Source organism: Canis lupus, chromosome 26 (genome assembly GCF_003254725.2).
Source record: "Canis lupus dingo isolate Sandy chromosome 26, ASM325472v2, whole genome shotgun sequence".
NCBI lineage: Eukaryota > Metazoa > Chordata > Mammalia > Carnivora > Canidae > Canis > Canis lupus.
Genome location: NC_064268.1, coordinates 22,735,481 through 22,760,165, shown reverse-complemented (window position 1 = coordinate 22,760,165; position 24,685 = coordinate 22,735,481). Strand labels below are relative to the sequence as shown.

Here is a 24,685-nt window from a genome sequence, read left to right as displayed (position 1 = left end):
GGAGGGGGCCCCCTCTGACTCCCCCTTCTACTCCCAGGGCCCAGAGGGCTGCGTGCATGAGAGTCCCCCCTTCTGCTCCACCAGCCACTTCCTCTTCCCTTTCTCCACAGTTTCAAACTCAGCCGTCTCAGGCAAGCAGGTAGTTTTGGGGTGGATTCAAGTCCCAACTCCCGTGCTTCTTTTATTTATTTTTTTTTTTTAAAGATTTTGTTTATTCATGAGACACACAGAGAGGCAGAGACATGGGCAGAGGGAGAAGCAGGCTCCGTGCAGGAAGCCTGATGGGGGACTCGATCCCAGGACTCCGGAATCGCCCTGAGCCGAAGGCAGATGCTCAACCGCTGAGCCACCCAGGCGCCGCTCCTGTGCTTCTTCAAGGAGTTATTTAACCTCTCCGAGCCTCAGTGGTCTCATGTGACAAAGGTGGGTAAAAACAAGGCCTAATCCACACCGTTGTCATCAGCGCGAAATCAGACATATGGAAAGTGCCCAGCATCGTGCAGGCGGCAGCAAACTACGGCCTGTAGGCTTCCCACCTGCTTTGTAGGGCCTATGGGCTAAGACTGGCTTTTACAGTTTTTAATTTGGGGGAGGGGGAATTGAAAGAATATTTGGTGACATGGAAGTTATATACAATTCAAGTTTCAGGTCCATAAATTAGGTTTTGTCAGAACACAAGGTGCTGGGCACCTGGGTGGCTCAGTGGTTGAGCATCTGCCTTTGGCTTAGGGCGTGATCTCGGGGTCCTGGGATTGAGTCCCACATCGGGCTCCCCGCAGGGGGCCTACTTCTCCCTCTGCCTGTGTCTCTGCCTCTCTGTGTTTCTCATGAATAAATAAATAAATTTTTAAGAAGTCTTTTAAAAAGAACATAAGCCGCCATTTATTTATATGACATCTGTCTGTGGCTGCTTCCTCGTGGGCTTATGACCAGTCCCCGCCACTCATGGAACTGTGCAGACAGTTCCCGGATGGGCAGGATGGGATCCTTGAGGATCCCAGCAGAGCGGCTGTGGTTCTGGCAAGCAGAGGCCTCCCCACCAGCGCAGGTGGAGTTGAGTAGTTGTGTCAGAGGCCAGAGACCCCATGGCCTCCAAAGCCTAAAATAGTTATTATTTGGCAGAAAAGGTTGCTGGACACTAATAAGTGATCAGGAAAGTATGTCCATTGTTATTATTACTCTTGTTGTCTGTCCTCTTTCAGTCTAATTTTAACTTTTAGGTAAACTTGCCTATGGTTTGATGGAGTAATTCTAAACCTGAAGCCCATGGAAGGGTTTTGCAGGAGGGGTGTATTCCTGGAATCTCCAGATTTTCTATGCAGATTTTTGTAGCTGGGTGGGAGGACTGGGGGGGGGGGGAGGTGGGGCTTGATAACACTCATCAGATTGTCAAAGGGGTCTGTGACGTCAGATAGGTAAAAAAGTGTAGGTCTGATGCCTTCCTCGCTCTGGGCAAATTGATCTGTACTATCCCTGGGCTCTCTGGAGGTGACACTCACGATGGGGAGATACTTGGAGGCCACAGGGGGTCCCTCAGAGCCCAGGCCCCTGTCTGGGTACAAGAAGCCTGCAGTGCGACTGGAGTAAGGGGCCCTGGTTCGGAGCCAGCAGATGTGGGCTCTGGCCTCCACTGGGCCGAGCACCTTCTGGTTCACAGGTTGGCTTGTCCCAAAGATGAGTTAATTCTATTTTGTCTGTCAAGTGCTAGGCACAGTGTCTGGCTATCTTTTTTTCTTTTCCTTTTTTTTTTTTTTTAAAGATTTTATTTATTTATTCATGAGAGACAGATAGAGAGAGAGGCAGAGACACAGGCAGAAGAGAAGCAGGCCCCATGCAGGAAGCCTGATGCGGGGACTCCATCCCGGGTCTCCAGGATCACGCCCTGGGCCGAAGGCAGGCGCCAAACTGCTGAGCCACCCAGGGATCCCCTCTGGCTATCATTTTTATGATCATCACCACCATCATTATTATTATCCTTACACATTGGAAAGCTCTTTCCTCAGCTCACTCCAGGCCCATCAAAAAGCTGCCCCATACTGGGCCAAATCTGAGGTTTGAGTGCCCTTGATCCGACTTTATCTTTGGTGCTAGCAGCTAACGCGTGTTCATTAAACATATTCACACCACCAGCGTGCAAAGTAGCAGGCCCCTAGTAAGTTTTCCAACGTTCAGTGGCCTCGTTTGAACGGGGACCATGGCAAACATCCCTGAGAGTGAAATTCGTGAAATCTGAAGCTCCTCAGTTGCAAAAGCCTTGGCTCTCACAGCCCTTTCTGATTTTCCCCTGAGGAGTTAACTCTGGACAGTAAGCTTGGATCTCCTTTCCCCCTAAGTGCTTCTCTGTGGAGCCATCCTCCAGCCCAGTCATCAGGCTGCTAGCAGGTTGATTCTGGAGCCCAGTGACCACCCCCGGGAGGGGGGCCACCAGCGTCCTTGCTGCGGGCTGTCCTGGACACGGGCCTCCTGGACACGGGCTGGTGCCTGGCCAGCCCAGCCTGGTGCCGCCTGCCCCCGGTTGCCAGGCACAGTTCCATTCTGCTGGGGCCTAGTGGCTCCAGACAACAGCTGGAGACCAGAAATGCAGACTTCCAGCTACAAGCAAATGTTGCTGCTTCTTGAGGTCGAAATATTCTATCCCCAAAGTGTCCCTTTCAACCAAGCAAAAACAATCCCCTATGGGGACCCGACCCCGCCACAGAGGAACAAAAGCCTCCCAGTTCTGGGTCCCAGAGACTGTAGTTTCAGGCACACACAGCCCAGTGGGGAGAGGAGACGATCATGTGACTTCCACACTTGGAGACAAGGTCGCTCTTGTCCAGCCCTTTTCGTCTCCACAGGAAGGGGAGCCTTTGATTGTCTGACAGAGGAGGAGCTGATGCTGCCCTGGTGCTGGCTCCTGGTGGGCGGGTTGGCGGGTCGGACAATGTCTGTATCTCTCAGGTTTGGAAGAACAACGGGATGAGTCCAGGCCGGCTGTCCCCCAAGCCTGCCTTAGGCAGGACAGTTGCCTGCTCTGGCTGCATCCATTTCGGTGTGTAGGCCGGCCTGCCTCTAAGAAAGTCACTGCATTTGTTTTTCACCCGCCATCCACAGTATCTCCTTCAGGAAAGAGCTTCCAGGAACGGGGGGAAGATAAACACTCAAGTGAAGCTGGCCCTATGGAGTGCTCGTGTCGTGACAGCCGCAGCAGCTGTCAGGGCTGGCAGCTGGTGGCATGGGCCCATGCCAGCGAGGGGGAGGATGGCGGGACGGGAGGGCTCCGGCTCCATGTCAGGGTGATGTGCCTTCTGGAGAAGTATCTGGAATACCCGCTGTGCTGTGCCTCTTCTCCCCTACCCCTCTCTGCCCTGAGTGATCCACTCTGCACTTGAGTAACAAATATGCTGCCTGCGGCTGAGGGGGCAGCCGTCCGCGTGTGAGCAGTTGCTTCCCAAAGAGAAGGGGACGGCTGACCCAACGTCTCAAACAGATTAAAACGGCTGTCCAACTTCAGTGAGCGCTGGCATCGTTCAGGAAGCTTCCCAGGGATTCTGGGGCCCAGGAACCTGCATTTGGAACAAGCACATCAGGGATTCCGAGGCAAGTGATCCTGGCATGTTTTGAGAGACGTGTCTGCACGATGCTCCCTGGTCGCACTGGCCCATGCCTCTTTTTCTGGCTCACCTGGCAGACCCCCTCCGGAGAATTTGGAATTGGGGCTTGTAGAACCAGCAGTGTGTGTGTGCCTGAACCAGCTGGGTTAAAAGCTGGGTGTCTGGGGCTGTCCCCTCTCTTGCCTCCTCACCCCTGGTCCTGCCCAAGCTCCTCCTCACCTGTCAGAGGGTGTCCTGAGACACTGTCCTCAGCAGCCTTCTGGAATGGCCTCAGACAGACTCCGGGATGTTGTCTGTGCCCACGTTTCCATGGACTGTGCTCTCTGGGCCTGATCCTCCGTGGGTCTCAGGCTGCCTCGGTGTCCTACAGGGCACTCACTGCTTAGTCTGGACAAAACCCAGCATGCTTTCTCTCACATCTGGTGTCACATATAATCTTTACCTCAAAAACTGAACCCTCTCTCCTCCCCTCAGTCCCCAGTCAGAATCCTTGAGCATCATCCTTGTTCTTAACCGCCCCCACCCTCCATTCTAGAATGACAGGGAACAGCTACTATTTTCTGTAAATATACTATAGTAAGTCATCCCAACTCTATGAGGTACATACTATATCCCTGGCCGACAGGTGAGAAAGTAGGTACACAGGGCTGGGTCCCTCGCCCCAGCTCACGTGGTAAGTAGTGGAGCTGCGGTGTGAGCCCAAGGCCCTGGCCCATGCGTGTGGCGTGCTGTCTCTCACCGGAGGCCTCTTCTCTCTCCACAGCCAGGCCCTCTGCATCTCTCCCAGCCTCCTAACTGGCTCCTCGCCCTCTGCCTTACTCCATTCCAACTGTTTTTCCTAAATCAAGTAGGAAATCGTTCTAAACTGGGAATCTGATGTCACTCCTCTGCCAAAACCCTTCAAAGGCTGCCTGTTTTACACTCCCTGGCCTCGGCGAATGAATGGTGGGAGCTGGGACCCGGCAGGCCGGCTCCAGTTCTGTGCTCCTAACCACTACCCCTGGCTCCCCTCTGAGCCTGTATCCTCATGGGCGAAACAGGGGTGACTGGAGCCACTAAATGGTTGCTCGGTTGTGTGTGCGGCGCCTGGCAGGAGCATGTAGCTCACAGGTAGAGCGTCTACTAGTGCTGTCAACGAGGAGCGGGTGAGGACCAACTGGTGGTACCGAAAGGCAAGATGAAATCCATGTCACATGATAATCACATAAGCACTTTAGATACATTTCTTACCTAATCCTCATAACCTTTTGAGGCACAGATACAGTGCCATCTTACAGGAGGGGAAGCCGAGACCGAGAAGCGGACAGACCCGATCAAGGTCAGTTCAGACCTAGGTCTATCTGAGCACAACGCCCCCTCCTCCTCCCATGACCACACCCGAAGTGTGTTCACTTGTAATTCCAACTCCTCAGAACCGCCCGGCTGAAGATCCACTGCGGGTCACAGCTCTGATGAGACCTGAGGAGATCTGGGGGCACTAACGGAGCAAACTGTGAGGCCTGGCATTTGCACAGACGTCAGAGGAGCACACGGTCTGCCAGCACACGACACCCCCCTCATTCTGGGGCTCTGGAAGCGCCCCTATAAAAAACGACATGCTAGGGCTCATCGCTGTTTCTACAACAGTGAGAATATTTATTTTCTCCAGACAGTAAAAATAACATTTTTCTCTCTTTTGTAAAAGTTAAGTACCATTACATTCCATTTTCTTAAATAACAAAATCCTAAAAATATATATTAAATTGTATACAGTGCGTCACACTTCATCTTATATTTTAAAATACATGATGTTTCTATTTTATTCTCAAAGTTGCATATTAAGAGCATATTTACAAATAAAGCCTTGTCATCCAAAGTCAAGATCCCTGCGGGAAGGTGAGTCTGGATATGGGCAGGTCTTGATGCTGCGTGAACCCCAAGACGGCAGCTCCCTGTGCAGGAAGGGAAAGGGTGTCCCACTACGTGCTCCTGAAGACACATCCTTTCGGAAGCAGATTTACCTCAGACTCTCCTCCACACCCCACTTCTGCCTTGTTGAGTATGTTCAACTTGGCAACACAGAAGCCTGTGAGATGGGCTCCCCTGGGGTCTGCAGGCAGCGGGTGAGGCCCATCATCACCCCTGAGCTGTCCAGCTTGAGGGGGAGGCAGCTGCAGCTGGAAGGTTTGAGAAATACCCCACGCCAGGGCAGCTAGGCTGAGAGACCTGGCCAGGAGGTAGAACAGTGGGGAAGGTAAACAAAGACACCAGAGGAAACAATCAAAAAGTTAAAAGTTCCCAAGGTAGTAACAAAGGCAGACATCGAACACCAAACAGAAGATCCAAATCCCTAGAGGGTGGCAGTTGGCTATGGGGTGGGGAGCTGGCCAGGCTCTCTGGGGACCTGGGATGGCCTCATCAGGCATGGGAGACAGGATCTCAGAGGCTGTCCACTTCTAAGTGCTCATGAAGATTAAGTGCCCAGGATGTACAGGGCTTTGTGATGGCCTATGTGCCCCGCTGATGTGTCAAGACAGCCTGGCAAGTGGCTGGCTCAGGACAGCTCCCGCCTTGGGCTGACAATGGGGCGAGTAGGGGGGCTGGATGGGTTGGGCCTGCAGGCCAGAACAGCTGTACTTGCTGGTGCTTTGATCTTTGTGGGTTTCTGGTTGATTGGAGTCTCTAACTTCAGAAGTTAGAGCAGCCCCGTTACCTCGCTTACACCCAGGAAGAGGCCTCAACCCTGTTCTGACAAGGAAGGGGGATGTGGAGGACACCTGAGGTTCATGCCTACACCTTCTCTGTTCTGCAAGTGATTGGGCACTTGGGGAAGAACATGGGGTGCCATGTGCCTTCCTGAGGGGCCAAGGACACCGTGAAAAGCAGCTAAGAGAGCACATTCACAGCTGGCTGCAGGCATTTACCGTGAAGGCAGCAAGATTGGCTGCCCACAGCCCTCCCTTGCCGGCGACACACGCTGAGAAGGCAGGGCCTGGATCCTGCAGTGAAGGGCTGAGGGCACATAGGCCCAGAGACACCACTCACTGTCACCTCAGGGCAGAGGCTTTGGGCAGGATGCTTTCAAAGTGGCAGGCCATAGTGGTCCCCAAAGTCCCTCCCCTGCGTCTTTACTAATCTGCTTTGTGATCTGTGATGTCCTTCCTCAGGGGCATGCTTTCCAGCCCCTCCATTCCCCACTTCTCTCTAAACTAGTTTCTTAAAAGACCAAATGTGGGCCCCCTATGGTGCTCCTGGGAGCACACCTCACCTCCTCTGGGACAGTCTATTCCTCAGGTGTTTACTTAGTCACAGGGGACCTTCTGCAGGTGATGCTGACAGGTTCTGACCAGGGCCAGGGCCTGACCAAGGCTAAGGTGTCTATGGAGGCTGGGCCTGGGACGATTTATGGCCTCTCCCCCAGCGCTGTCCCAAGGCCGGTTTGGGTGTCCTGAGGCTGCTCCCTGGACAGTAAGTGGATCCTGGTGGCCGTGGGCTGTGCCAGGGCCAGCAGGAAGGAGGGCACTGGGGCATCACCAGCACTTCCTGGGGCTTAGAATGGGCTGCTCCGGCTGCACACTCAGACAACACAGTGGCTGTGTGAGGTGGGCAGGCTCACGGGATGCCCTAAAGGTCAATGGCCACAGGAAGCCCTAGGCAGCTGAACAACTGTCCCTCGGCCAGGCGACCCCCTCCCAGGGCTAAATTCCACATTCCCTTTGTGCTGTGAATGGATCTATTCAGGGCACAGGGCCCTTTGTGACTGCACACACCTGACACTTGGTTCAGAGGAGATTCCACAACAGCCAGGAATAGCTTAGTGGGGAGACTGCACATGTCAGTGTATTTCCAGTCATGTGGGACAGGCCTCTGTCTCCAAACCCAGAGGCCTGTGGACAGCTGCTCCAGGGTAATCCCCTTTCCAGATCAAAGTGTGAAGACAGTGCTGAGTAGCTCTGTGCCCAGAGCAGACTCACCTGGTACCTGGGGCAGCGCCCCTGCCCCATTCCCCACCCTCTTGTGCCCCTCTGCCTGCCAGCTCCCAATACCCTGCTTGCCAAGGAGTCACCTCTCCCTGCAGACACCCCCCAGCCGGCCCTGCATGGCCCTCCGCATTTCTAGGAGCACAGGTGCCCATGGGTCGCCAGTGTGCCGGAACCCCAGGAAAGGCCACAGCAGGCAGTAGCTTAGGGGTTTGGGGGAGGTGGGCAACGTGCTCCAAAGAGGGAACCTCTGAGGCCAGAGGCCCAAGGCCTAAGGCCCGGGTGCCTCTGGGAGAGTCCTGGTCTGAGAAAGGCTCAATTCCGGCCTTCAGAGGCACAGGCTGCTTTTCTCAGCTGTTGTTGACAAAGCCTACTTCCGGATGGGGGTGCTTCTAAACTGGAGACGGCTCTTCCTCCCAACCAGCAGCTACCGCAGCTGTACCTCTCCAACTTAGGAGGCCTATCCTCGATGGTCTCCAGTTCCCAAAGCCTCCTTCTCAGTCCTCATGTCACTCTCTGCAACTCTCTTCCCTGTCTGAAGAGTAGGGCAGTGTTTGGCTAGGGACAAGGGCCCTCGCCCTCCCCACGGAGTTATTCCAGACCGCACTCTGTCCCCATACAAAAGGAGCAGAGAGGGCCACAGAGAGCACAGGCTGTGGGGTGGTTTTTCATCTTCTTTTAAAATGAGTGACATCAAAAGGAGGGACTGCTGGCACCTGTGTCTCACCTAATGCCACCTAATGGCTAAGCCACAATATTTATACTCCCTGTTCTAAACTGAGAGTCAGAGAATCACAGAAAGACATAGCCCACCTCAGGTTCCACAGGACCATGAGCCGCACAGCGGCAAGGCCAGGCGATCTGGTACAACAAGGGGTCACTGAGCACCTATAAAAGCTTTTGGGAAAGTCTGTTGAGTGAAAAATGAATGGATGTTTTATATGACCACTCTGCAGGCTTGCTCTGTAATCACTGAGCTATGGAAAGAAGCTATAGAGAGAAGCCCATGTGTGGCAGATAACAGGCTTGATGGGATCTGGGGTCAATTCCCAGGCTCTCTCAGGTTGGAAGAGGCCCATCCTCATGCAGCACCCAGAGACCAAACACCCAGAGTCAGCATAGAGTATGGGCCCTCTTTATGCTTTGGGGTGCTAATGCCTAGGGAGTACAGGACCAGGCCAAGCCCCAAGAGAACCTCAGAATCCTCCCTGTTTTAAACCATAAAGACCAAGAGAAAGCTAACTGTGTGGACAAAACAGAAAATAAGCAAGCAAGACTCAGCATATACTATACCTACTCACCACCCTACAGTCGTCTAGAAGGTACCTGAGCCCAGTGTCAAACACAACCATCTCTGCCATCTCAGCCCCTCTGTCCTGATGCCCTCATTCTAGATGAGAGAGAGAGAGAGAGAAGCACAGGGAGGGCCCAGACCCTGGGACTTTGGGTCTCTCTCCTAAGTGCAGAGATGAAGTAGGGCGAGTCCAGGCTAGGCTGGCCCCCCAGCAGGACGTCCCTTCCCAACCCATAGGACGGCACTTCTGCAGAGGCAGCCAGGGAGAGGCAGGGAGAGGCAATCAGGAAACCACGGGGCTCCAGCAGCCTTGAGCTTGGAGGGACTCTTGTCCTGGGCACAGATGGGGCAGCCTTTAGTCACTCACAAGAGGATTACGGTCATCTTGTTGACTCTGACCCTTGAGCTTCTTCTTAAAGATGGAAATTGAAGTAGAAGGCTTATAAAAAATGCTCCAGATTTCCCCTGATGTCCCTGGTTGATGACAATCCCTAAGGTCCCCTGAAGCAGGAACGCGATGGGATCTGTCAAGCAAAAACAACTTCATGTTTCAAGTGGAGCGCAACAAATATTCCAAAACAACCTTCCATCTCCTGAGATACCTGTACCTAGGAAATGGGGCATTCAGTGAGGCAAGGCCTCAGGAAAGACCCAACAGATGCCTCTGGAAGTCTGAAGGACAACTATGGGAATGAAATGTGTCCAGTGGAATGGAAATGCAGCAGCACAGCTTTGAGCTCAGTATAACAAAGAACTTTCTAACTGGAAAAGTTATTCAAATCTGGAAGGAGATGGCCTGAGAGATGATGAGTTTTCAAATTCTTGTTTTTTGGGTTTTTTTTTTTTTTTTTAAATAGAACTCTATCTTCAAATTATATTTACCTGGAGGCCCACTTGATTAACATAAGATAAAGCCAAAATTTCTCTGCTTGAAGCAGGTCCTGTTTTACTGCCAATATGTGCCCCTCTCCCACATGTCACCACCCTGGGCTGCTTGGCAGGGAAGCTGCTGAGGGACTCCAATGTCACATGGGAGTCAGACATGCACTTTAGGGCCTTGGTGTACGGTGAGGTGCTGGGCCCTACAGAAAGCCTCCTGTTCTCTTGCTGCACTTGAAAGGCTTTCCCAGACTGTGTGAATTGTCATACACACACACACACACACACACACACACACACACACACACACACGGCATGAGAGTGAGCTCAGTAAACACTAAAAACAACACTGTTTCCACTGAAAAATGTAAAGTGGAGAGGCCTACAAGGAGAGCCTTCACAAAGCAATGGAGGAGCAGACACTTAATGTATTAAATGTATTAAAAATGCTGTGGCAGAGGGCCACAGGTCAGGAAAAAGGTGGGCCATATAAGACAACAATGTTCAGGAAAGGCCTTGAAATATGGATAGCCTGCATATCAATTATAGCTCAATAAAACTGGGGAGGGAGGACAGAGAGAATGTGGACTGGGAGCCACAGGAAAGACAGAGTAGGGGTCTAAAAAAAAAAAAAAATCAGAGCTCTTCTCTGGAAGCACACAAACATCAGTACCATAAATAAATTGCCTCCTTTCCTGGAAGGCAGAACTACTGAATTCAAGTAGCAAATTGAGGGAAGGAAATATTTTTTTTCCGTATCAGTCAGAATTGAAGTATGAACTTTCTTAATTGTTTTTAAATAATAGCTAATAAAATGTTAGGATTCTCTTCCTAAGAATGTTTCCCAATTTCTAGAAGGCATTAGGAAATATGCATGGTTGTGTCTTGGAAATCTTGGCTCTAATATGAGGATCTCTTTAAGGGGCCAGTCAAAATTGGAAATCGTGGCTTTTTATGCCCAGATGGTATCAATCCTCCTTGAAATCATATCCCATACGCCAGGAGCAAACACAATCCCTCAAACCTTGGTGAGATTTGTCCAGTTGTACATTTCACTCTATGGAGAATGAGGAATGTATACTGTCTTATGTTGCCCAGGACTGAGGGCTTTAGAATCCCCAGACAAATGAAGCACAGTAGAAAAGGAGTTCTGAGCCTTCCCCTCCTGGGATAGGGCAGCTTTCTCTCATACTCACTTGAATGTGATGTGCAGAAGTATCTTTGCTACAATGGCTGTGACTGTAAGGATGAGGAGAGTTGCCAGGCCATACACTGTCCATCCTGCAAGTGCAAAAGACAGGGTTTCTTGGACCAGTTTGAGCTCAGGTTTCAGAATGAGGTCTGTTGGAAGCACCGAGTGAGCACTGGCAGCTCAGAGATACAGGTCTGGCTGAGGAGCCCCCTGCAGGTAGGGGCAGCCACCAAATGCAGCTGAGAGCTGGGCTGGCAAGAAGCTGCAGGGCTTCTAACCTTGCTCCAGAGCTAACCTCTTGGAGAGAAGCAGGCAGTGTGGCCCAAAGTGCATTCAATTTAGGAGTTGAAAGGAGTGGTATATACTACATTTTTACCATAAAAACTCACTATGTAATCACAGATGAGTTACATAAACTCTTTGGGCTTTAGTTTCCTTATCTGAGGAATGAGATGTGTGACCTGTGAAATCCCACCAGGGTATAAAAACAAATAATGCAGAGCATGCACTAGAGGGACTCTCCTCCCTGACCTGAGGTGGGTCCTGCAGGGGAAAACTCCTAGACTAGATCATTGCTATTGGTACTTTACAGCTGTTCTGGCCCATAAAGGCTCCACCTTCCCGAGCAAAAAAGAGAATATGGAAGTGTGGAGCCAGCCAAGTTAGCTAGCTTCAAGCACAGACCATTACTCCCCTCTCTACCCCTCTCCTGCATGAACTTTTCTTCTAGCTCTTGTCACTGTCAGATCTGTTATTTTGCTTTGTTCTTTCTCCTCCCACTTACAAGCCAAAGGAGGGCAGGGATGCTGTTTGTTTGGTTCATCCTATAGTCTGGCGCATACAATACCACCTGGTAGCTCTGAGGCACTTACATGTCTTTTGAATGAATGAATGAATGAATGAATGAATGAATAATCTCTTGTAAATGCCAGTGAATTTAGGGAGCTGCAACTTGGGAGCTCTAGAAAGACATCCTCAAAGTGGGAAAACATTGGGTTAGCTGATTAATCACAAGTACAAAAGGCACACATACTGGATCTTTGGAGGTGAGCACTTTCTCCTAAGGACTAAGGAATCAAGCTAATGAGAAAGTGTCCCCCAAAGGCCAGGACAGTCACAGAGCCAGTACCTACAACCTGTCTGGGAAGAGTGTTATTTCTCTAACTGTCAAGAACACTGTGCTCAAGCCCCATGGCTTCCACCCACTTTGGTGGTGTCTGGGAACTGCTACCTGGGACGGTCTGAGGTGGGTGGCTTGGGCTGGTGGTGATGACGTAGAGGACTTTAGAGGACCGGGCTGCACTGACGCTGAGATTGGCTTGTTCCGTAATCACCTCAGCCAGCGTCTGATTGGCAGTGGGCTTCTCCTGCGGTGGCTCTTCCTTGACGGCTGTAAGATCAAAGAAATTAAGATGGGGGGAGAGCTGGTGGAGACAACAAAGAATTTTGGAGGAGGAGACAGTGTCTATGAAGAAAAGGTGGTTTTTTTTCGATTCATTTCTTTTTTTTTTCTGATTCATTTCTATGTGCAGTTCTCTCCACTGATCCCACTGGCCCCAAAGATGAACCTATCAGGCTCTGGTCCAGAAAAAACCAGAAGGAGGAGGTGTTAACTTCTAACCATTTGACTGGTCTCTTTTGAGGTCACCTGAACATGCTTTCTTGTTTTCCTTGCGCCTTTGCAGCTATGGCGCTCTTTGCCCAGAATGCTTCTTTCCTACCTATTGACCCAAATCTTAGCTGTCTCAAGACTGTTCCTCCTACCTGCGGGAAGGTCTCCTCCCTCTGACTTCCTGTAGCACGTGCTGACTGAACTCTTCCTGAGGCCCTCAACATCCAGGGCAAAAACCAGATCTCAGACGTCCCTATGTTTCTCATGTGCTGGCAAAGAGATGTGCCTGGCACATATCAGAGGGGCAGAGAGTGAGGCTCTACCTTAGGAGGGTTTTTTAAAAGATATATTGGGTTTTCTTTTTTTTTAAATATTTTATTTCTTTATTCATGATAGACACACACAGAGAGAGGCAAAGACATAGGCAGAGGGAGAAGCAGGCTCCATGCCGGGAGCCGCCCAACACGGGACTCGATCCCGGGACTCCAGGATCCCGCCCTGGGCCAAAGGCAGGCACCAAACCACCGAGCCACCCAGGGATCCCTGGATTTTCTTTTTTAAAGTTTTTTTTTTTTAAAGTAATCTCTACAGCCAATTTGCGGCTCTAATTCATGGCCCCAAGATGAAGAGTCACATGCTCTTCCGACTGAGCCAGCCCAGTGTCCCCTTAGGAGGGTTTGAAGAAAGATGGGAAACTAGTCCTTTGGGATTGGGTAGGATATCAAGAGGCAGGAGGATGGACCAAATGACCTTTTTAAAAGCGTTCTATCAGTCTCAGCTCCTTCTTTAAATGCTTTCAACCCTGCCATGAAAACTGTCATCAGAACAACTAAAGTAGTGAAATTGACAGGTGTTGCCTCTTCTGTATCACAAAAAGTATGAAAGTTTTAAAATGGGGGTGGGAAAATCTGCAAGTTGAGTAGGTAGCTCCTGACTTGCAGCCCCATCAAGACCCACCCGAGGCCCGCAGGTCACCACAGTTGCAAGTGGAGTGCAAGGCGCAGCCCGGAGGGCCCCCAAGGAGGCTGGAAAGGGTTACCTTGGTATAAGACAGCAAATCCCTGGGCCTGATTGATGCGATCAGAGAAGAAGTACAAAATGACAAAATCCAGAGAGACGTTAAAGGATAGAGGTGGGCGGTTCCTCCCATTGAAACGGACCAGGACGCGGTGGGTGTAGCCGTCCAGCAGCTCCACCATGTCTGCAGAATCCCTGATGTCAAACAAGGTGAAGCTGAAGTGGATGTGGGAGGCTCCTGGAATCCGGATGGTCCAGTAGCAGACCCTCCCCGTGGCATAGGTGTCGGGAAAGTCAGGGGAATACACCACGGAGGTCATGGCCGAGTAGTTCCCTCCGCAGGCGCCAACAAGAGCTGTGGGAGACAAGAGGACACAGGCCCTCAGCGTGGGGCACAGCCGCAGGGCTCACTTTTCAACTTCTTATGGACAAAACTCTTCCTACCTAACATGATCCAGTTTGCGATATTGTTTTTCACCTATAAAACCTGACTGTCTTATGTTTCAGGATCAAATCACAGAATGAATAGCTTAAACCCTGAACAAATGACTGTGGAGGCTGGCTTTCTTTCTTTCTTCTTTCTTTCTTTCTTTCTTTCTTTCTTTCTTTCTTTGCCCTGGAGACCTTAGAATTAGCACACAGCACAGTGCTTAGGCCTATGTAGGGGCCGGGTTGGAGTCAGAGAGTCTGGGTCCGGAACCAGCTGGGCTATGTGATCCGAGGGACTGCACTTCACTTCCAGAACTCCTGCCTCTCTCAGTTTGGAAGATGGAGAGACCACCACCTGTTCCTGTATCACACAAATGCATGAGGATAGATGAGATGAAACACATGAAAACACTGGGGCATTTTTGCAAAGAGGCACTTGATGAGGTAAAGCTGCGAAAAGAGAAGGGGGGCTGCACATATTTATCAGGCAGGAAACTGTGGCACAAGCAGTGACTTTCTGCACAGGGGAAACACTTGGTTCTGATCACTCTGCATTAAGCACATTTGGTTTCCCTGGACTCCCCTTTTTGTTTGTGGGTTCTAGGAAGGGGATACAACCACTTCACTTATCAGTAAAGTGTAAACAAGGTCTTGGAAATGGAAGTCCTTGAGAGAAAGTACAGGACTGGGATTCAAAAAGCAGGCTTTGGGGGAGTTCCACTTCCCTTTGGTGTGTAGATAGCACTAAGAGAATGCTGCTTCCATCCAAACGATGAGAAAAAGCTCATATGTCTCTCCTTCACCCATCAGAAGCTAAAGTGTCAAGACCACCAAGAGAATTTAATTCTAAAAAAGTAAGAAGCCCCTCTAAGGAGAGTCAGGCCACACAAAGTGTTTCATCTTTAACAGACCATGAGAGGAAGAGGTGGCCACCAAAAAAGCAAGTAAGAAGAAAGGAGCTAAGAGGTTGAGTGTGGGCTAGCCTCTCAATCTAGAATGAGCAGGGGCCCTAGACACAGCAGGAGTCTAAACTCACTTTCAAGCAGTTCTGTGCAGACCTTCACCCAATGCTCACAAGAATAACTAGGATAGGGAAGGAGACCAAAGAGTTCTCCTTGGTGGCCCTAGTACAGGATGCCTCCATTGTTGTTGGGGGACAGGTGTGAAACCCTGTCTGCTTCCTCAAAAACAGGCAAGAGCCTGAAGTTGCTGTGGGAGGAGCAACAAATCCTTTTGCTCCCAGGGCCACTGGAGGGATAGAAACAAAATGTTTGCCTCTGTGGAGGGAGCAGGAAACTCTTTCCTTCCTGCCAAAGTAACCAGGCAGATCCACTGCTTCTGATGGGAAAAACCATCAGCCCCTGGTCACCCTGAGACCCCAAATCCTGCACAGATGTAAAGCAGAGGTCTGCTGCTCCTGAGGGAGGGGCAGGAAACCATCCTCCTTCCTGAGAGCCACCACAGATACAAGGCAGTGTCTGAATGCTGGCAAGAGAGGGGGTGTGTGGGAATGCTGAGAGGCCCCACCTCTGAGGCCCTATAATGTCCTAAGACTGAAGATGAGGCAGGAGGCCCAAGAACCCCACTCAGCTCACCTTGAGCATAGCACCAAGTAATAGGCAACAGCAGTCTACCACTGAAGGAGGGGAAAGTGCAGAGAAAGATTCCCTTCTTTGGCAAAGGCATGTAGGAACTACTCAAAGCTGAGGGTGGAATACAAACACTGGAAAAAAACAAACAATAACAAAACAAAACAAAAACAAAAAACAAAAAAACCCAAACCTTGGTATCCCAGGCCCCACACTAAGCACAAGGCAACAGAAGTCTATTGCTAGAATAATTTGAAGCCTGGTGTGCACTGAGGGTAAAGACAGAAATAATAATACCCAAACCCAGCTCATCTCCTGATATAATGGCTCAATCCCCACACTAAACTGGCCTGCCCATTTCCAGGGGTAAATTCTATTCTGTACTGTTCTTCTACACATAGTATATGGCATTGAACAAAATATTATACATAAAACAAGCAAGCAAGGAAGGAAAAAAGCAGCAAGAACAACAAAAAAAGAGGAGTTATCATCAAGTGATAAAACAATCTATAGGATCAGATTCAATAATGATACAGATGTTAGACCTGTTAGACAGGGGCCATGTGATTAATACAATAAAGATCTAGTGGTAAAGATGGACAATAAGCCTGAACAGATTAGAAATTCTAGCAGAGGTATATGGAAACTCAAAAGAATCAAATGTAAATGCTAGAAATAAAATATCAAAGATGAATCAATAAATTTGAAGGCAAGTCAATGGAAATTAACCAAAATGAAACACTGAGGAAAAAAAAAAAGAAGCGAGGACAAAACCCTAAAAACAGGACAGAGCATCCAGTACCTGTGGGACAATATCAAATGATCTAAGAATTAGAACTCCAGAAAGAGAATAAGAAAAAGAGAAGGGGGCAGAAGAAATATTTGAAGAGATAATGGCTAAGAATGCTCCAAAGTCAATGAAAGATGATCTAAGACTCTCAGGAAACAATAAGCAAATAAATTTTAAAACAAAAATGAAAAAGCAAACAAAACAAACAAAAAACACACCTAGATACATCTTCATAGTCAAATGTAGAAAACCAAAAACAAACATAAAATCCTGAAAGCAGGCAGAAGAAGGAAAAAGATTATATACAGGGAATAAAGATAGAGCAGACATCTCTAAAAACTGTGCAAACCACAAGATGAAGGAATATTTTGGGGATACTGAAAGAAAAAAAAGAAACGTTCAGCATAGAATTCAATATCCAGCATAAACATTTTTTCTACAATGAAGGCAAAATAAGGCTTTCTCAAACAAAAGCTGAGAAAGCCACTGACAGTAGACCTGCATCAGAGAAAACACTAAAGGAACTTCTTTTGTTCAAAAGAATATACCAGATGGCAAATAAGAACATGAAAAGATGTTCAACATCACTAATGATTATGGAAATGCAAACTAAAACCACAATGATTTACCACTATGCACCTGCTAGAATGGCTAACACTAAAAAAATAGGCTACAAGGGCAGAAGAGGATGTAAAACAACTGGAAGTCTCACATATTGTTTGTCAGAACGCAAAATGTTGTAGCCACTTTGGAAACAGTTGGCAGTGTCTTATGATGCCAAATATGCACTTCGTGTATGACCCTGAAATCTGACTCCCAGGTATTAACTCAGGAGAAATGAAAGCACATGTTCATGCGAACACCTGTGCATAGAGGTTAAGAGCAGCTTCACAGCATCTTTATCACAGACATACCAATGTCTATCAATGGATAAATGGATGACAAATTGTAGTATATTTGTACAAAGACATGTTTCTTAGCAACAAGAAGGAGCTGTGGAAACAATCATAGGTGAATCTCAAAAGCATTACATGAAGTGAAAGGAGCCAGATACAAATGGTTAAATACTGTTTGATTCCATTTATGTGACATTCTTCAAAAGACAGAACTACACAGATGGAATAGAGATTAGTGGTTGCTAAGGGCTGGGGGCAGAGAGAGGATTGACCACAGAGGGGACAAGAGATCTTTTTGAGGTGATGAAATGTTCTGTATCTTAACTGTGTATGTATTGTCAAATCTTATCAAACTGGTCAACTAGAAGGGTGATTTTTACTTTATTTAAATTACATCTCAATAAACCTAAATTTTTTAAAAAGGAAAGCTGTAGAGAAAGATTTCCTGGGTAATCATCCTGACTTTCCCACATCCTAACTGAATTTGAACAAGATAACTTCTGTATACCTCAGTTTCTTCATCCATAAAATGAAAATAATAATAGTTTCTCCTGTATGTGATTTTATAAGAGTTAAAAGGAGTTGATCTATATAAAGTGTTAGTGTAGGATCTGGCACATAGCGTAAGCTCAGTAAGTATTAGTTATACTATTATTATTATTATTTGTAAAGAATGTTCAGGTTAAACTGATCTTTCTTTTTAAAAGATTTTATTTATTTATTCATTCATTCATTCATTCGTTCGTTCATTCATTCATTCATGAGAGACACAGAGAGAGAGGCAGAGACATAGACATAGGGAGAAGCAGACTCCTCTCAAGGAGGCCAATGTAGGACTCAATCTCTGGACCCAGGATCTGGCCCTAAGCCTAAGGCAGACACTCAACCGCTGAGCCACCCAGGCGTCCCTAAACTGATATTTCAACAGCAAAGGCAGATCTTAAACTTAGAACTTTCGATTTCTAGATGTGTGCCATGCAGACAGCAGATTCAGTTCAGCAACTTTGAGAGCAAACACATGACATCTCCAACAGATTATTAAAAAATTTTTTTAACATTTTATTTATTTATTCATGAGAGACACACAGAGAGAGAGAGGCAGAGACACAGGCAGAGGGAGAAGCAGGCTCCATGCAGGGAGCCCGATGTGGGACTTGATCCCGGGAATCCAGGATCACACACTGGGCCAAAGGCAGGCGCTAAACTGCTGAGCCACCCAGGGATCCCCAGATTATTAAAATTCAGTGATAATTTGACAGGAAACTTGAAATTTAAGAATATATTTCAAGATCTTATTTTTGCAGGGGAAATTAGCCTGCATATACAATCTGGGCAGGTGGAGGCCCTGGGATAGCCCTGGGCAAAACATCCAGTGGCAGAAAGTTAGGGTCCCCCCTGCCTTCCTTGATTTAGCACCTCCATCCTGCCTCAATATCAGCTAGGTCAGTTTCTTCAGGAATAGACTTCAGGCATCAGCAGGAACAGCTAGCCTCCCCCAGATGCAGCTGACTGCTCTGCTTCTAGACATGAACGATACTGGCATGTCTCAGGAAATAAACCTTAATCAAATAGGTCCCAGCCATGAATCAGGTTTCCCTGGATTGGCACCCAGAAAAGGAGAAGAGAGTTACCGTATTTCATCGGTTCTAAGGGGAATATTTTAATCTTTAAAACTGGAAAGCGTCTGTCAGTCAATGCATGTCATTGTTTAATTGGAAATACTTTTTTCCTCAGTGATACATACAATGATGTAGCATCTTGGACTCTATAAAGTACAATTACTAAAGCAATCCTAACAGTCAGAACCTACTGGACCTTAGGCCTTCAATATTTTTTTTACTATTAATCTCTCCTCTTCCCACTAAAATATAAGTTCCACGAGGGAAAGCTCTCCATCTATGGGACCTTGGGCAAGCTGTTGAACTTTTACGAGCCTCAGTTTCCTCCTCAGGCAAATACGGATGATAGTACCTGCTTCACAGTATTATAATTAAGGGAGGGATTGCATGTCAAGTAAATAGCACAGTGCCCTAAAAAGATATAAGTGCTCAACCAATGTTACAGAGTAAGGACCAGTCCACACGACTCACTTCTTTCAGTGCCTAGAAGCTGAGAAAGACCTACGAGGTCAGCCTGGGCCATCTCTGTAACCTACCGTTGACTCCAGCCTCTCTGATCTTTTATTTGGTTTTGTTAATTCAATAAATTAACTTCTAGGGGCAGCAGATGCTCTGAAGCTTCTGTCAGTGCTGCATTTATACATGTACTGAAGTGCATGGCCTACTTCAGCATCCTCCAGGAGCTCATGAGAGCTTGCCAGAAAATCAGCCATATGCCCCATGACAAATTACTTGATGTGGCAAAGATGACTGAGCAGACGGCTGCCACCATAGTTTGTCTGCTGAGGCACAAACGCAGAGTAAAAGCCACCAGAGCTGAGGAGCCTGCAGCATCCTTCCGCAAGGTGCGGAGAACAGAAGGAACTCACTGACACCCTGACTGACTGAACAGAACTCTGTTCACATGCTTTTGGAGCGTTAAACTGAACCCGTTATCATGACCTGTCTTATTATTGTTAGTAAAAGGGATTCTAGCTGCTGAAAATAGAAAAATAAAAACTGGGGCGCCTGGATGGCTCAGTTAAGTGTCTGCCTTTGGCTCAGGTCATGATTCCAGGATCCTGGGATGGAGCCCTGCATAGGACTCTGTGCTCAGCGGGGAGCCTGCTTCTCCCTCTTTCTCTGCTTGCTGTTCCCCCTTCTTGTGCACATTCACACTCTCTCTCTGTCAAATAAAAAAAATTAAAAAAAGAAAAACATCTTAAAAAAAAAAGAAAAAGAGAAAAATTGTGGCAAACCTGGGTTTGAATCCTAGCTTTGGCTCTTATTCACTTGGACAAATTATTTTATCTTTTGATCTACAGTTTTCTTATCAACAGGCTGTTGTGAGAATTAAATAACATAAAATAAACAAGAGCACCTGGCATCCAAGCTAGCACACAGCAAGGGCTCAACAGACACTCAATAAAAATGTGCTAAATGAATGAAAGATTATCATATGAAGGTATTCTACTTTTTAAAAGATTTTATTTATTTATTCATGAGAGACTCAGAGAGAAAGAGAGGCAGAGACATAAGCAGAGGGAGAAGCAGGCTCTATAAAGGGAGCCTGATGTGGGACTTGATCCCAGGACTCCGGGATCACACCCTGAGCCAAAGGCAGATATCCAACCACTGAGCCACCCAGGCATCCCATGAAGTTATTCTATTTTTTATTGATATAAAATCCACCATCCCAACAATTTTAAAGTATACGGTTCAGTGGTATGTGTTATAGTCCCAGTGCAGTATAACCACTGACATCTGATTCCAGGACATTTTTATCACCCCAACAAGAAAACCCATACCTACTAAGCAGTCATTTCTCATCGGCTCCTCTCTCCTCAGCCCTTGATGACCATTAATCTGTTTTCTGTCTGTATGGATTTGCCTATCCTGGACATTTCCTATAAATGGAATCATAAAATATTTGGCCTGGGGATCCCTGGGTGGCTCAGCGGTTTAGCACCTGCCTTTGGCCCAGGGTGTGATCCTGGAGTCCTGGGATCGAGTCCCACATCAGGCTCCTTGCATGGAGCCTGCTTCTCTCTCTGCCTGTCTCTCTCTGTTTCTCATGAATAAATAAATAAAATCTTAAGAAAAATAAAATAAAATATTTGGCCTGATGTGTCTGTTTTCTATTGCTTAGCATCGTGTTTTCAAGGTTTATCCATGGTGTAGTGTGCATCAGTATCTCATTCCTTTTTGTGGCTGAATAATATTCCATTGTATGGCTATAACATATTTTGTTGATCCATTATTCAGTCGATGGACATTTGGGTTGGTGCCACTTTTGGGGCTATTGTGAACAGTATTGCTGTGAACATTCCCATACAAGTTTTTATGTGAGCATATGTTTTCAACTCTCTTGGGTATATATTTAGGAGTAGAATTGCTGGGTCATAAGGTAATTCTGCTTCACGTTTGAGGAGCTGCCAGACTGTTTTCCAGAGCAGCTGTACCATTTAACATTTCCACCAGCAATGTATGAGAGATCCAATTTCTCCATATGCTCACCAACATCTATTTTCCAGTAAAAAAAATTAACACTATGCTCTGCTTAAAATAGAAAAACAGGTAGCGAACCCATACACCCTGCTTTTTTTTTTTTTCTGTTTACTGTCTAATCCCATGGCTTGTGAGCCCTGTCAAGATATTTATCATCTTCATGTCCTAGGGCTCTCTTCTGTAAAATTAGAGTGATGATCATAATGCCTTCCTCAGATGGCTGCCAGGAGGACCTAATTTGTATAAATTGATAATTTATATAGAGCCTTAATACATACTAGGTACTCAATGTTTATTTCCTTTCTTTCTTCACTTAATAGTAGACCAGGCAAATTTGTAAGCTCAGCAAACATACTCTCCTGGGCAAGGGTGTCAAGGCAGAAGATTTTATAATAATGGACTTTGGAAATAAAAACTTAAATAGAAGTGCAGGGCATATTATTTGCCGACCATCTTAAACATTAGCCAAGTTTCAGTCTTTAACTTTAACAGAGGAACTCAATTATTTGTCTTGACATAACAGGATGTATAGGGAGCCACTGGCAGTCTCCAGCAGGCACACTCAACTAAAAAGACCAACAGTTGACCATATGCATTCTGCTTGCCAATCCGTCCCCTGTTCTTTGCCTAAACACACACTTCTGATGACATCTAAGCTATAACCTGTGAAAACATCAGTTATAAGCCTGGGATGGCTTTATGTCGCCATATGTAGTAGCTGAATTGTGTTGTCCAAAGAATACATGTTCCAGTCCAATCATGCCTGGTAGTTGTGAATGTGACCTTATTGGGAAATAAGGTATTTACAGGTGTAATCAAATTAAATGAGGCCATAGTAGATGAAAGAGGGCCCTAAATCCAATGACTAGTGTCATTATAAGGAGGTACAGAGAGGCACAGAGGCACAGATGGACAGAGGGACAATGGCCATGTGAAGAAGGAGGCAGAGATTGTAGTGATGCAGCTACATGCCAAGGAATGTCAACAACTGCAGGCAATGACCAGAAGCTTGAAAGAGGCAGAGGATTCTTCCCTGGAGCCTTCAGAAGGGAGAATGGCCCTGACAACACCTTGAGTTTGAACTTCTAGCCTCCCAAACTATGACAGAATAAATTTCTGTTGTTTTAACGCACCCAGGTTGTGATCATTTGTTATGGCAACCCTAGGAAACTAACATAGCATATGACATTTTTGCTCGAAACCAAGCCACTCTATCAGGTTAAGAGGTCAGTAGTAGATCTACTCTACCTTAATGACTAACAAAGACCTATAGTCTCTATAGTGTATCTTAGTAACCTCAAGCCTTTCCCTTTGTCTGTTTCACTTCTGACACTCCATTTTCTACAATTTAAAATCTGGTGCTAAAAAAATAATAATTAAAATAAAATAAAATAAAATAAAATAAAATAAAATAAAATAATCTGGTGCTACATTGGTATTGTGGCTCACAAAGTCTCACTACTACTGAGTGGATGCAGGGGTGGTGGTAGTGGTGGTGGTTGTGATGAGGGATCAGGTTGTCCAGTGGTTAGAACCACTGGGACAGTGGGTTAGAACCACTGCAGGAGAGGCCAAGGTCCCAGATTCATATCCCATCCATAGTGCACCCTGTCCCTAGCCAGCATCTCACATATGTAGTGGGTCAGAGGAGGCTGGTCAGAGCACACTCAGGATCAGGCCCAGAAAGACAACTTTAAGCATATGCGTTCTTCTCAGCTGCATCACTATAAGATCCCAAATGCCAAGGAAAACACTGCAGGGCTTGGAAATCAAACAATTAAAACAAGAGGACCTTAAGGCTGACACTGAACAGCTGTACCAGTGTCAATGTTAAGTTGCAAAAGTCATCTTTTCTAGATTGCCTAAGTATCCCATGACAGGCCTCATCTCTTCAGAGCACATGGCACAAGTGTAATTAATTACTTGTTAAATGTCTGTCCTTCCTTCTAGAGGATGGAGCTGAATCTTCTTGGTCAGTGTTGTATCCCCAGAGTCTGGTCAGAGTCCTCCTGACCTGCAGGAGGTGCTTAATAAGTATTGCTATGTGGATGAATGAATGAATGAATGAATGAATGAAAAGAAGAGAGAGAGGCTGGTCATAAATGTTCCTCTGTACAAGTGTTGCTGTGTCTTGGGCAGTAACAGGCAAAGGGCATACTTACTGTCAAAGAGGATGATCCTGCCATCGCCACCACAGGGCTGGGTGTGATCCCCGAAGCAAACACTGTTACACTCAGTACTGGCTGCCTCCCCGTACTTCCAGTAATCAGGATTGTTTCCACAGAAGCAAGCATAGCCTGACTCCATCCCAGCAAACTGTCACAGTAGAGAAACAGCACTTGGTAAGTGTCAGTCGGGAGTATCAGGTGGCCTGAAGGAGCCTGGAAGGATCAGCCTCCAGCCTTACTCCTGGGCCCCTCTTTCTGAGGGCTCTCCCTAGCTCCACTCCCTTGACATTCATTACACACTATTAATAACTATATTTACCCTTCAGTGAGCATCTCTTTTACTGCTTGCATCTCTACTGTACTTAAGTGAGTTTTTTTTTTTAAAGATTTTATTTAGGGATTCCTGGGTGGCCCAGCAGTTGAGCGTCTGCCTTCAGCTCACGGCATGATCCTGGAGTCCCGAGATCAAGTCCCGCATCAGGCTCCCTGCATGGAGCCTGTTTCTCCCTCTGCCTGTGTCTCTGCCTCTCTCTCTCTCTCTCTCTCTCTGTGTGTGTGTGTCTCTGTGTCTCATTATTTTAAAAGATACTTTTTAAAAAAAAAGATTTATTTATTTATTCATGATAGACATAGAGAGAGAGAGAGGCAGAGACACAGGAGGAGGGAGAAGCAGGCTCCATGCCAGGAACCCGACGCGGGACCCGATCCCGGGATTCCAGGACCGCTCCCCAGGCCAAAGGCAGGCGCCAAACCGCTGAGCCACCCAGGGATCCCCTAAAAAGATACTTTTTTTAAAAAAAAGATCTTATTTATTTATTTATTTGAGAGAGAGATAGAGATAGATCATGAGTACAAGTGGGGGAAGGCAGAGGGAGAAGCAGACTCCGCGCTGAGCAGGGAGCCTGATATGGGACTCAATCCCAGAATCCTGGGATCATGACCTGAGCTGAAGGCAGACACTTGACTGACAGCCAACCAGGTGCCCCTTCAGTAAGTTTTAAGGCAAGTATTGGGTGGAAGCCCACTAACTTGAAACAATAATAGCAGCTCAACATTTTTTGAATGTTTACCGTGTGCCAGGTAGTAGGTGCTTTATGGCTAGTCCTCACCACAAACTCATTACAGGCCCCTCTAAAACTTTTCATTTTATTTATTACCATA

The 24,685-nt window shown here is 47.2% G+C and overlaps 1 protein-coding gene across 5 annotated transcripts in view; it reads right to left on the bottom strand.

The window, feature by feature from the left end:
* Positions 1–865: 865 nt before the first annotated feature.
* Positions 866–24,685, bottom strand: part of KREMEN1 (kringle containing transmembrane protein 1) — a 74,649-nt gene continuing 50,829 nt past the window's right edge. For 2 of the 5 annotated variants that reach the window (XM_049102124.1, XM_049102126.1), the window contains 6 exons: positions 23,519–23,672; positions 13,569–13,901; positions 12,146–12,307; positions 10,922–11,006; positions 9,214–9,370; positions 878–3,545 (listed from right to left, as the gene is read on the bottom strand). In XM_049102124.1, the coding sequence (XP_048958081.1) occupies positions 3,510–3,545; positions 9,214–9,370; positions 10,922–11,006; positions 12,146–12,307; positions 13,569–13,901; positions 23,519–23,672 (927 nt within the window). In that variant the 3' untranslated portion in view covers positions 878–3,509. Of the gene's footprint in view, positions 3,546–5,205; positions 9,371–10,921; positions 11,007–12,145; positions 12,308–13,568; positions 13,902–23,518; positions 23,673–24,685 lie in introns of those variants that run through there. The other 3 variants (XM_049102123.1, XM_049102122.1, XM_049102125.1) reach the window with 3 other exon arrangements.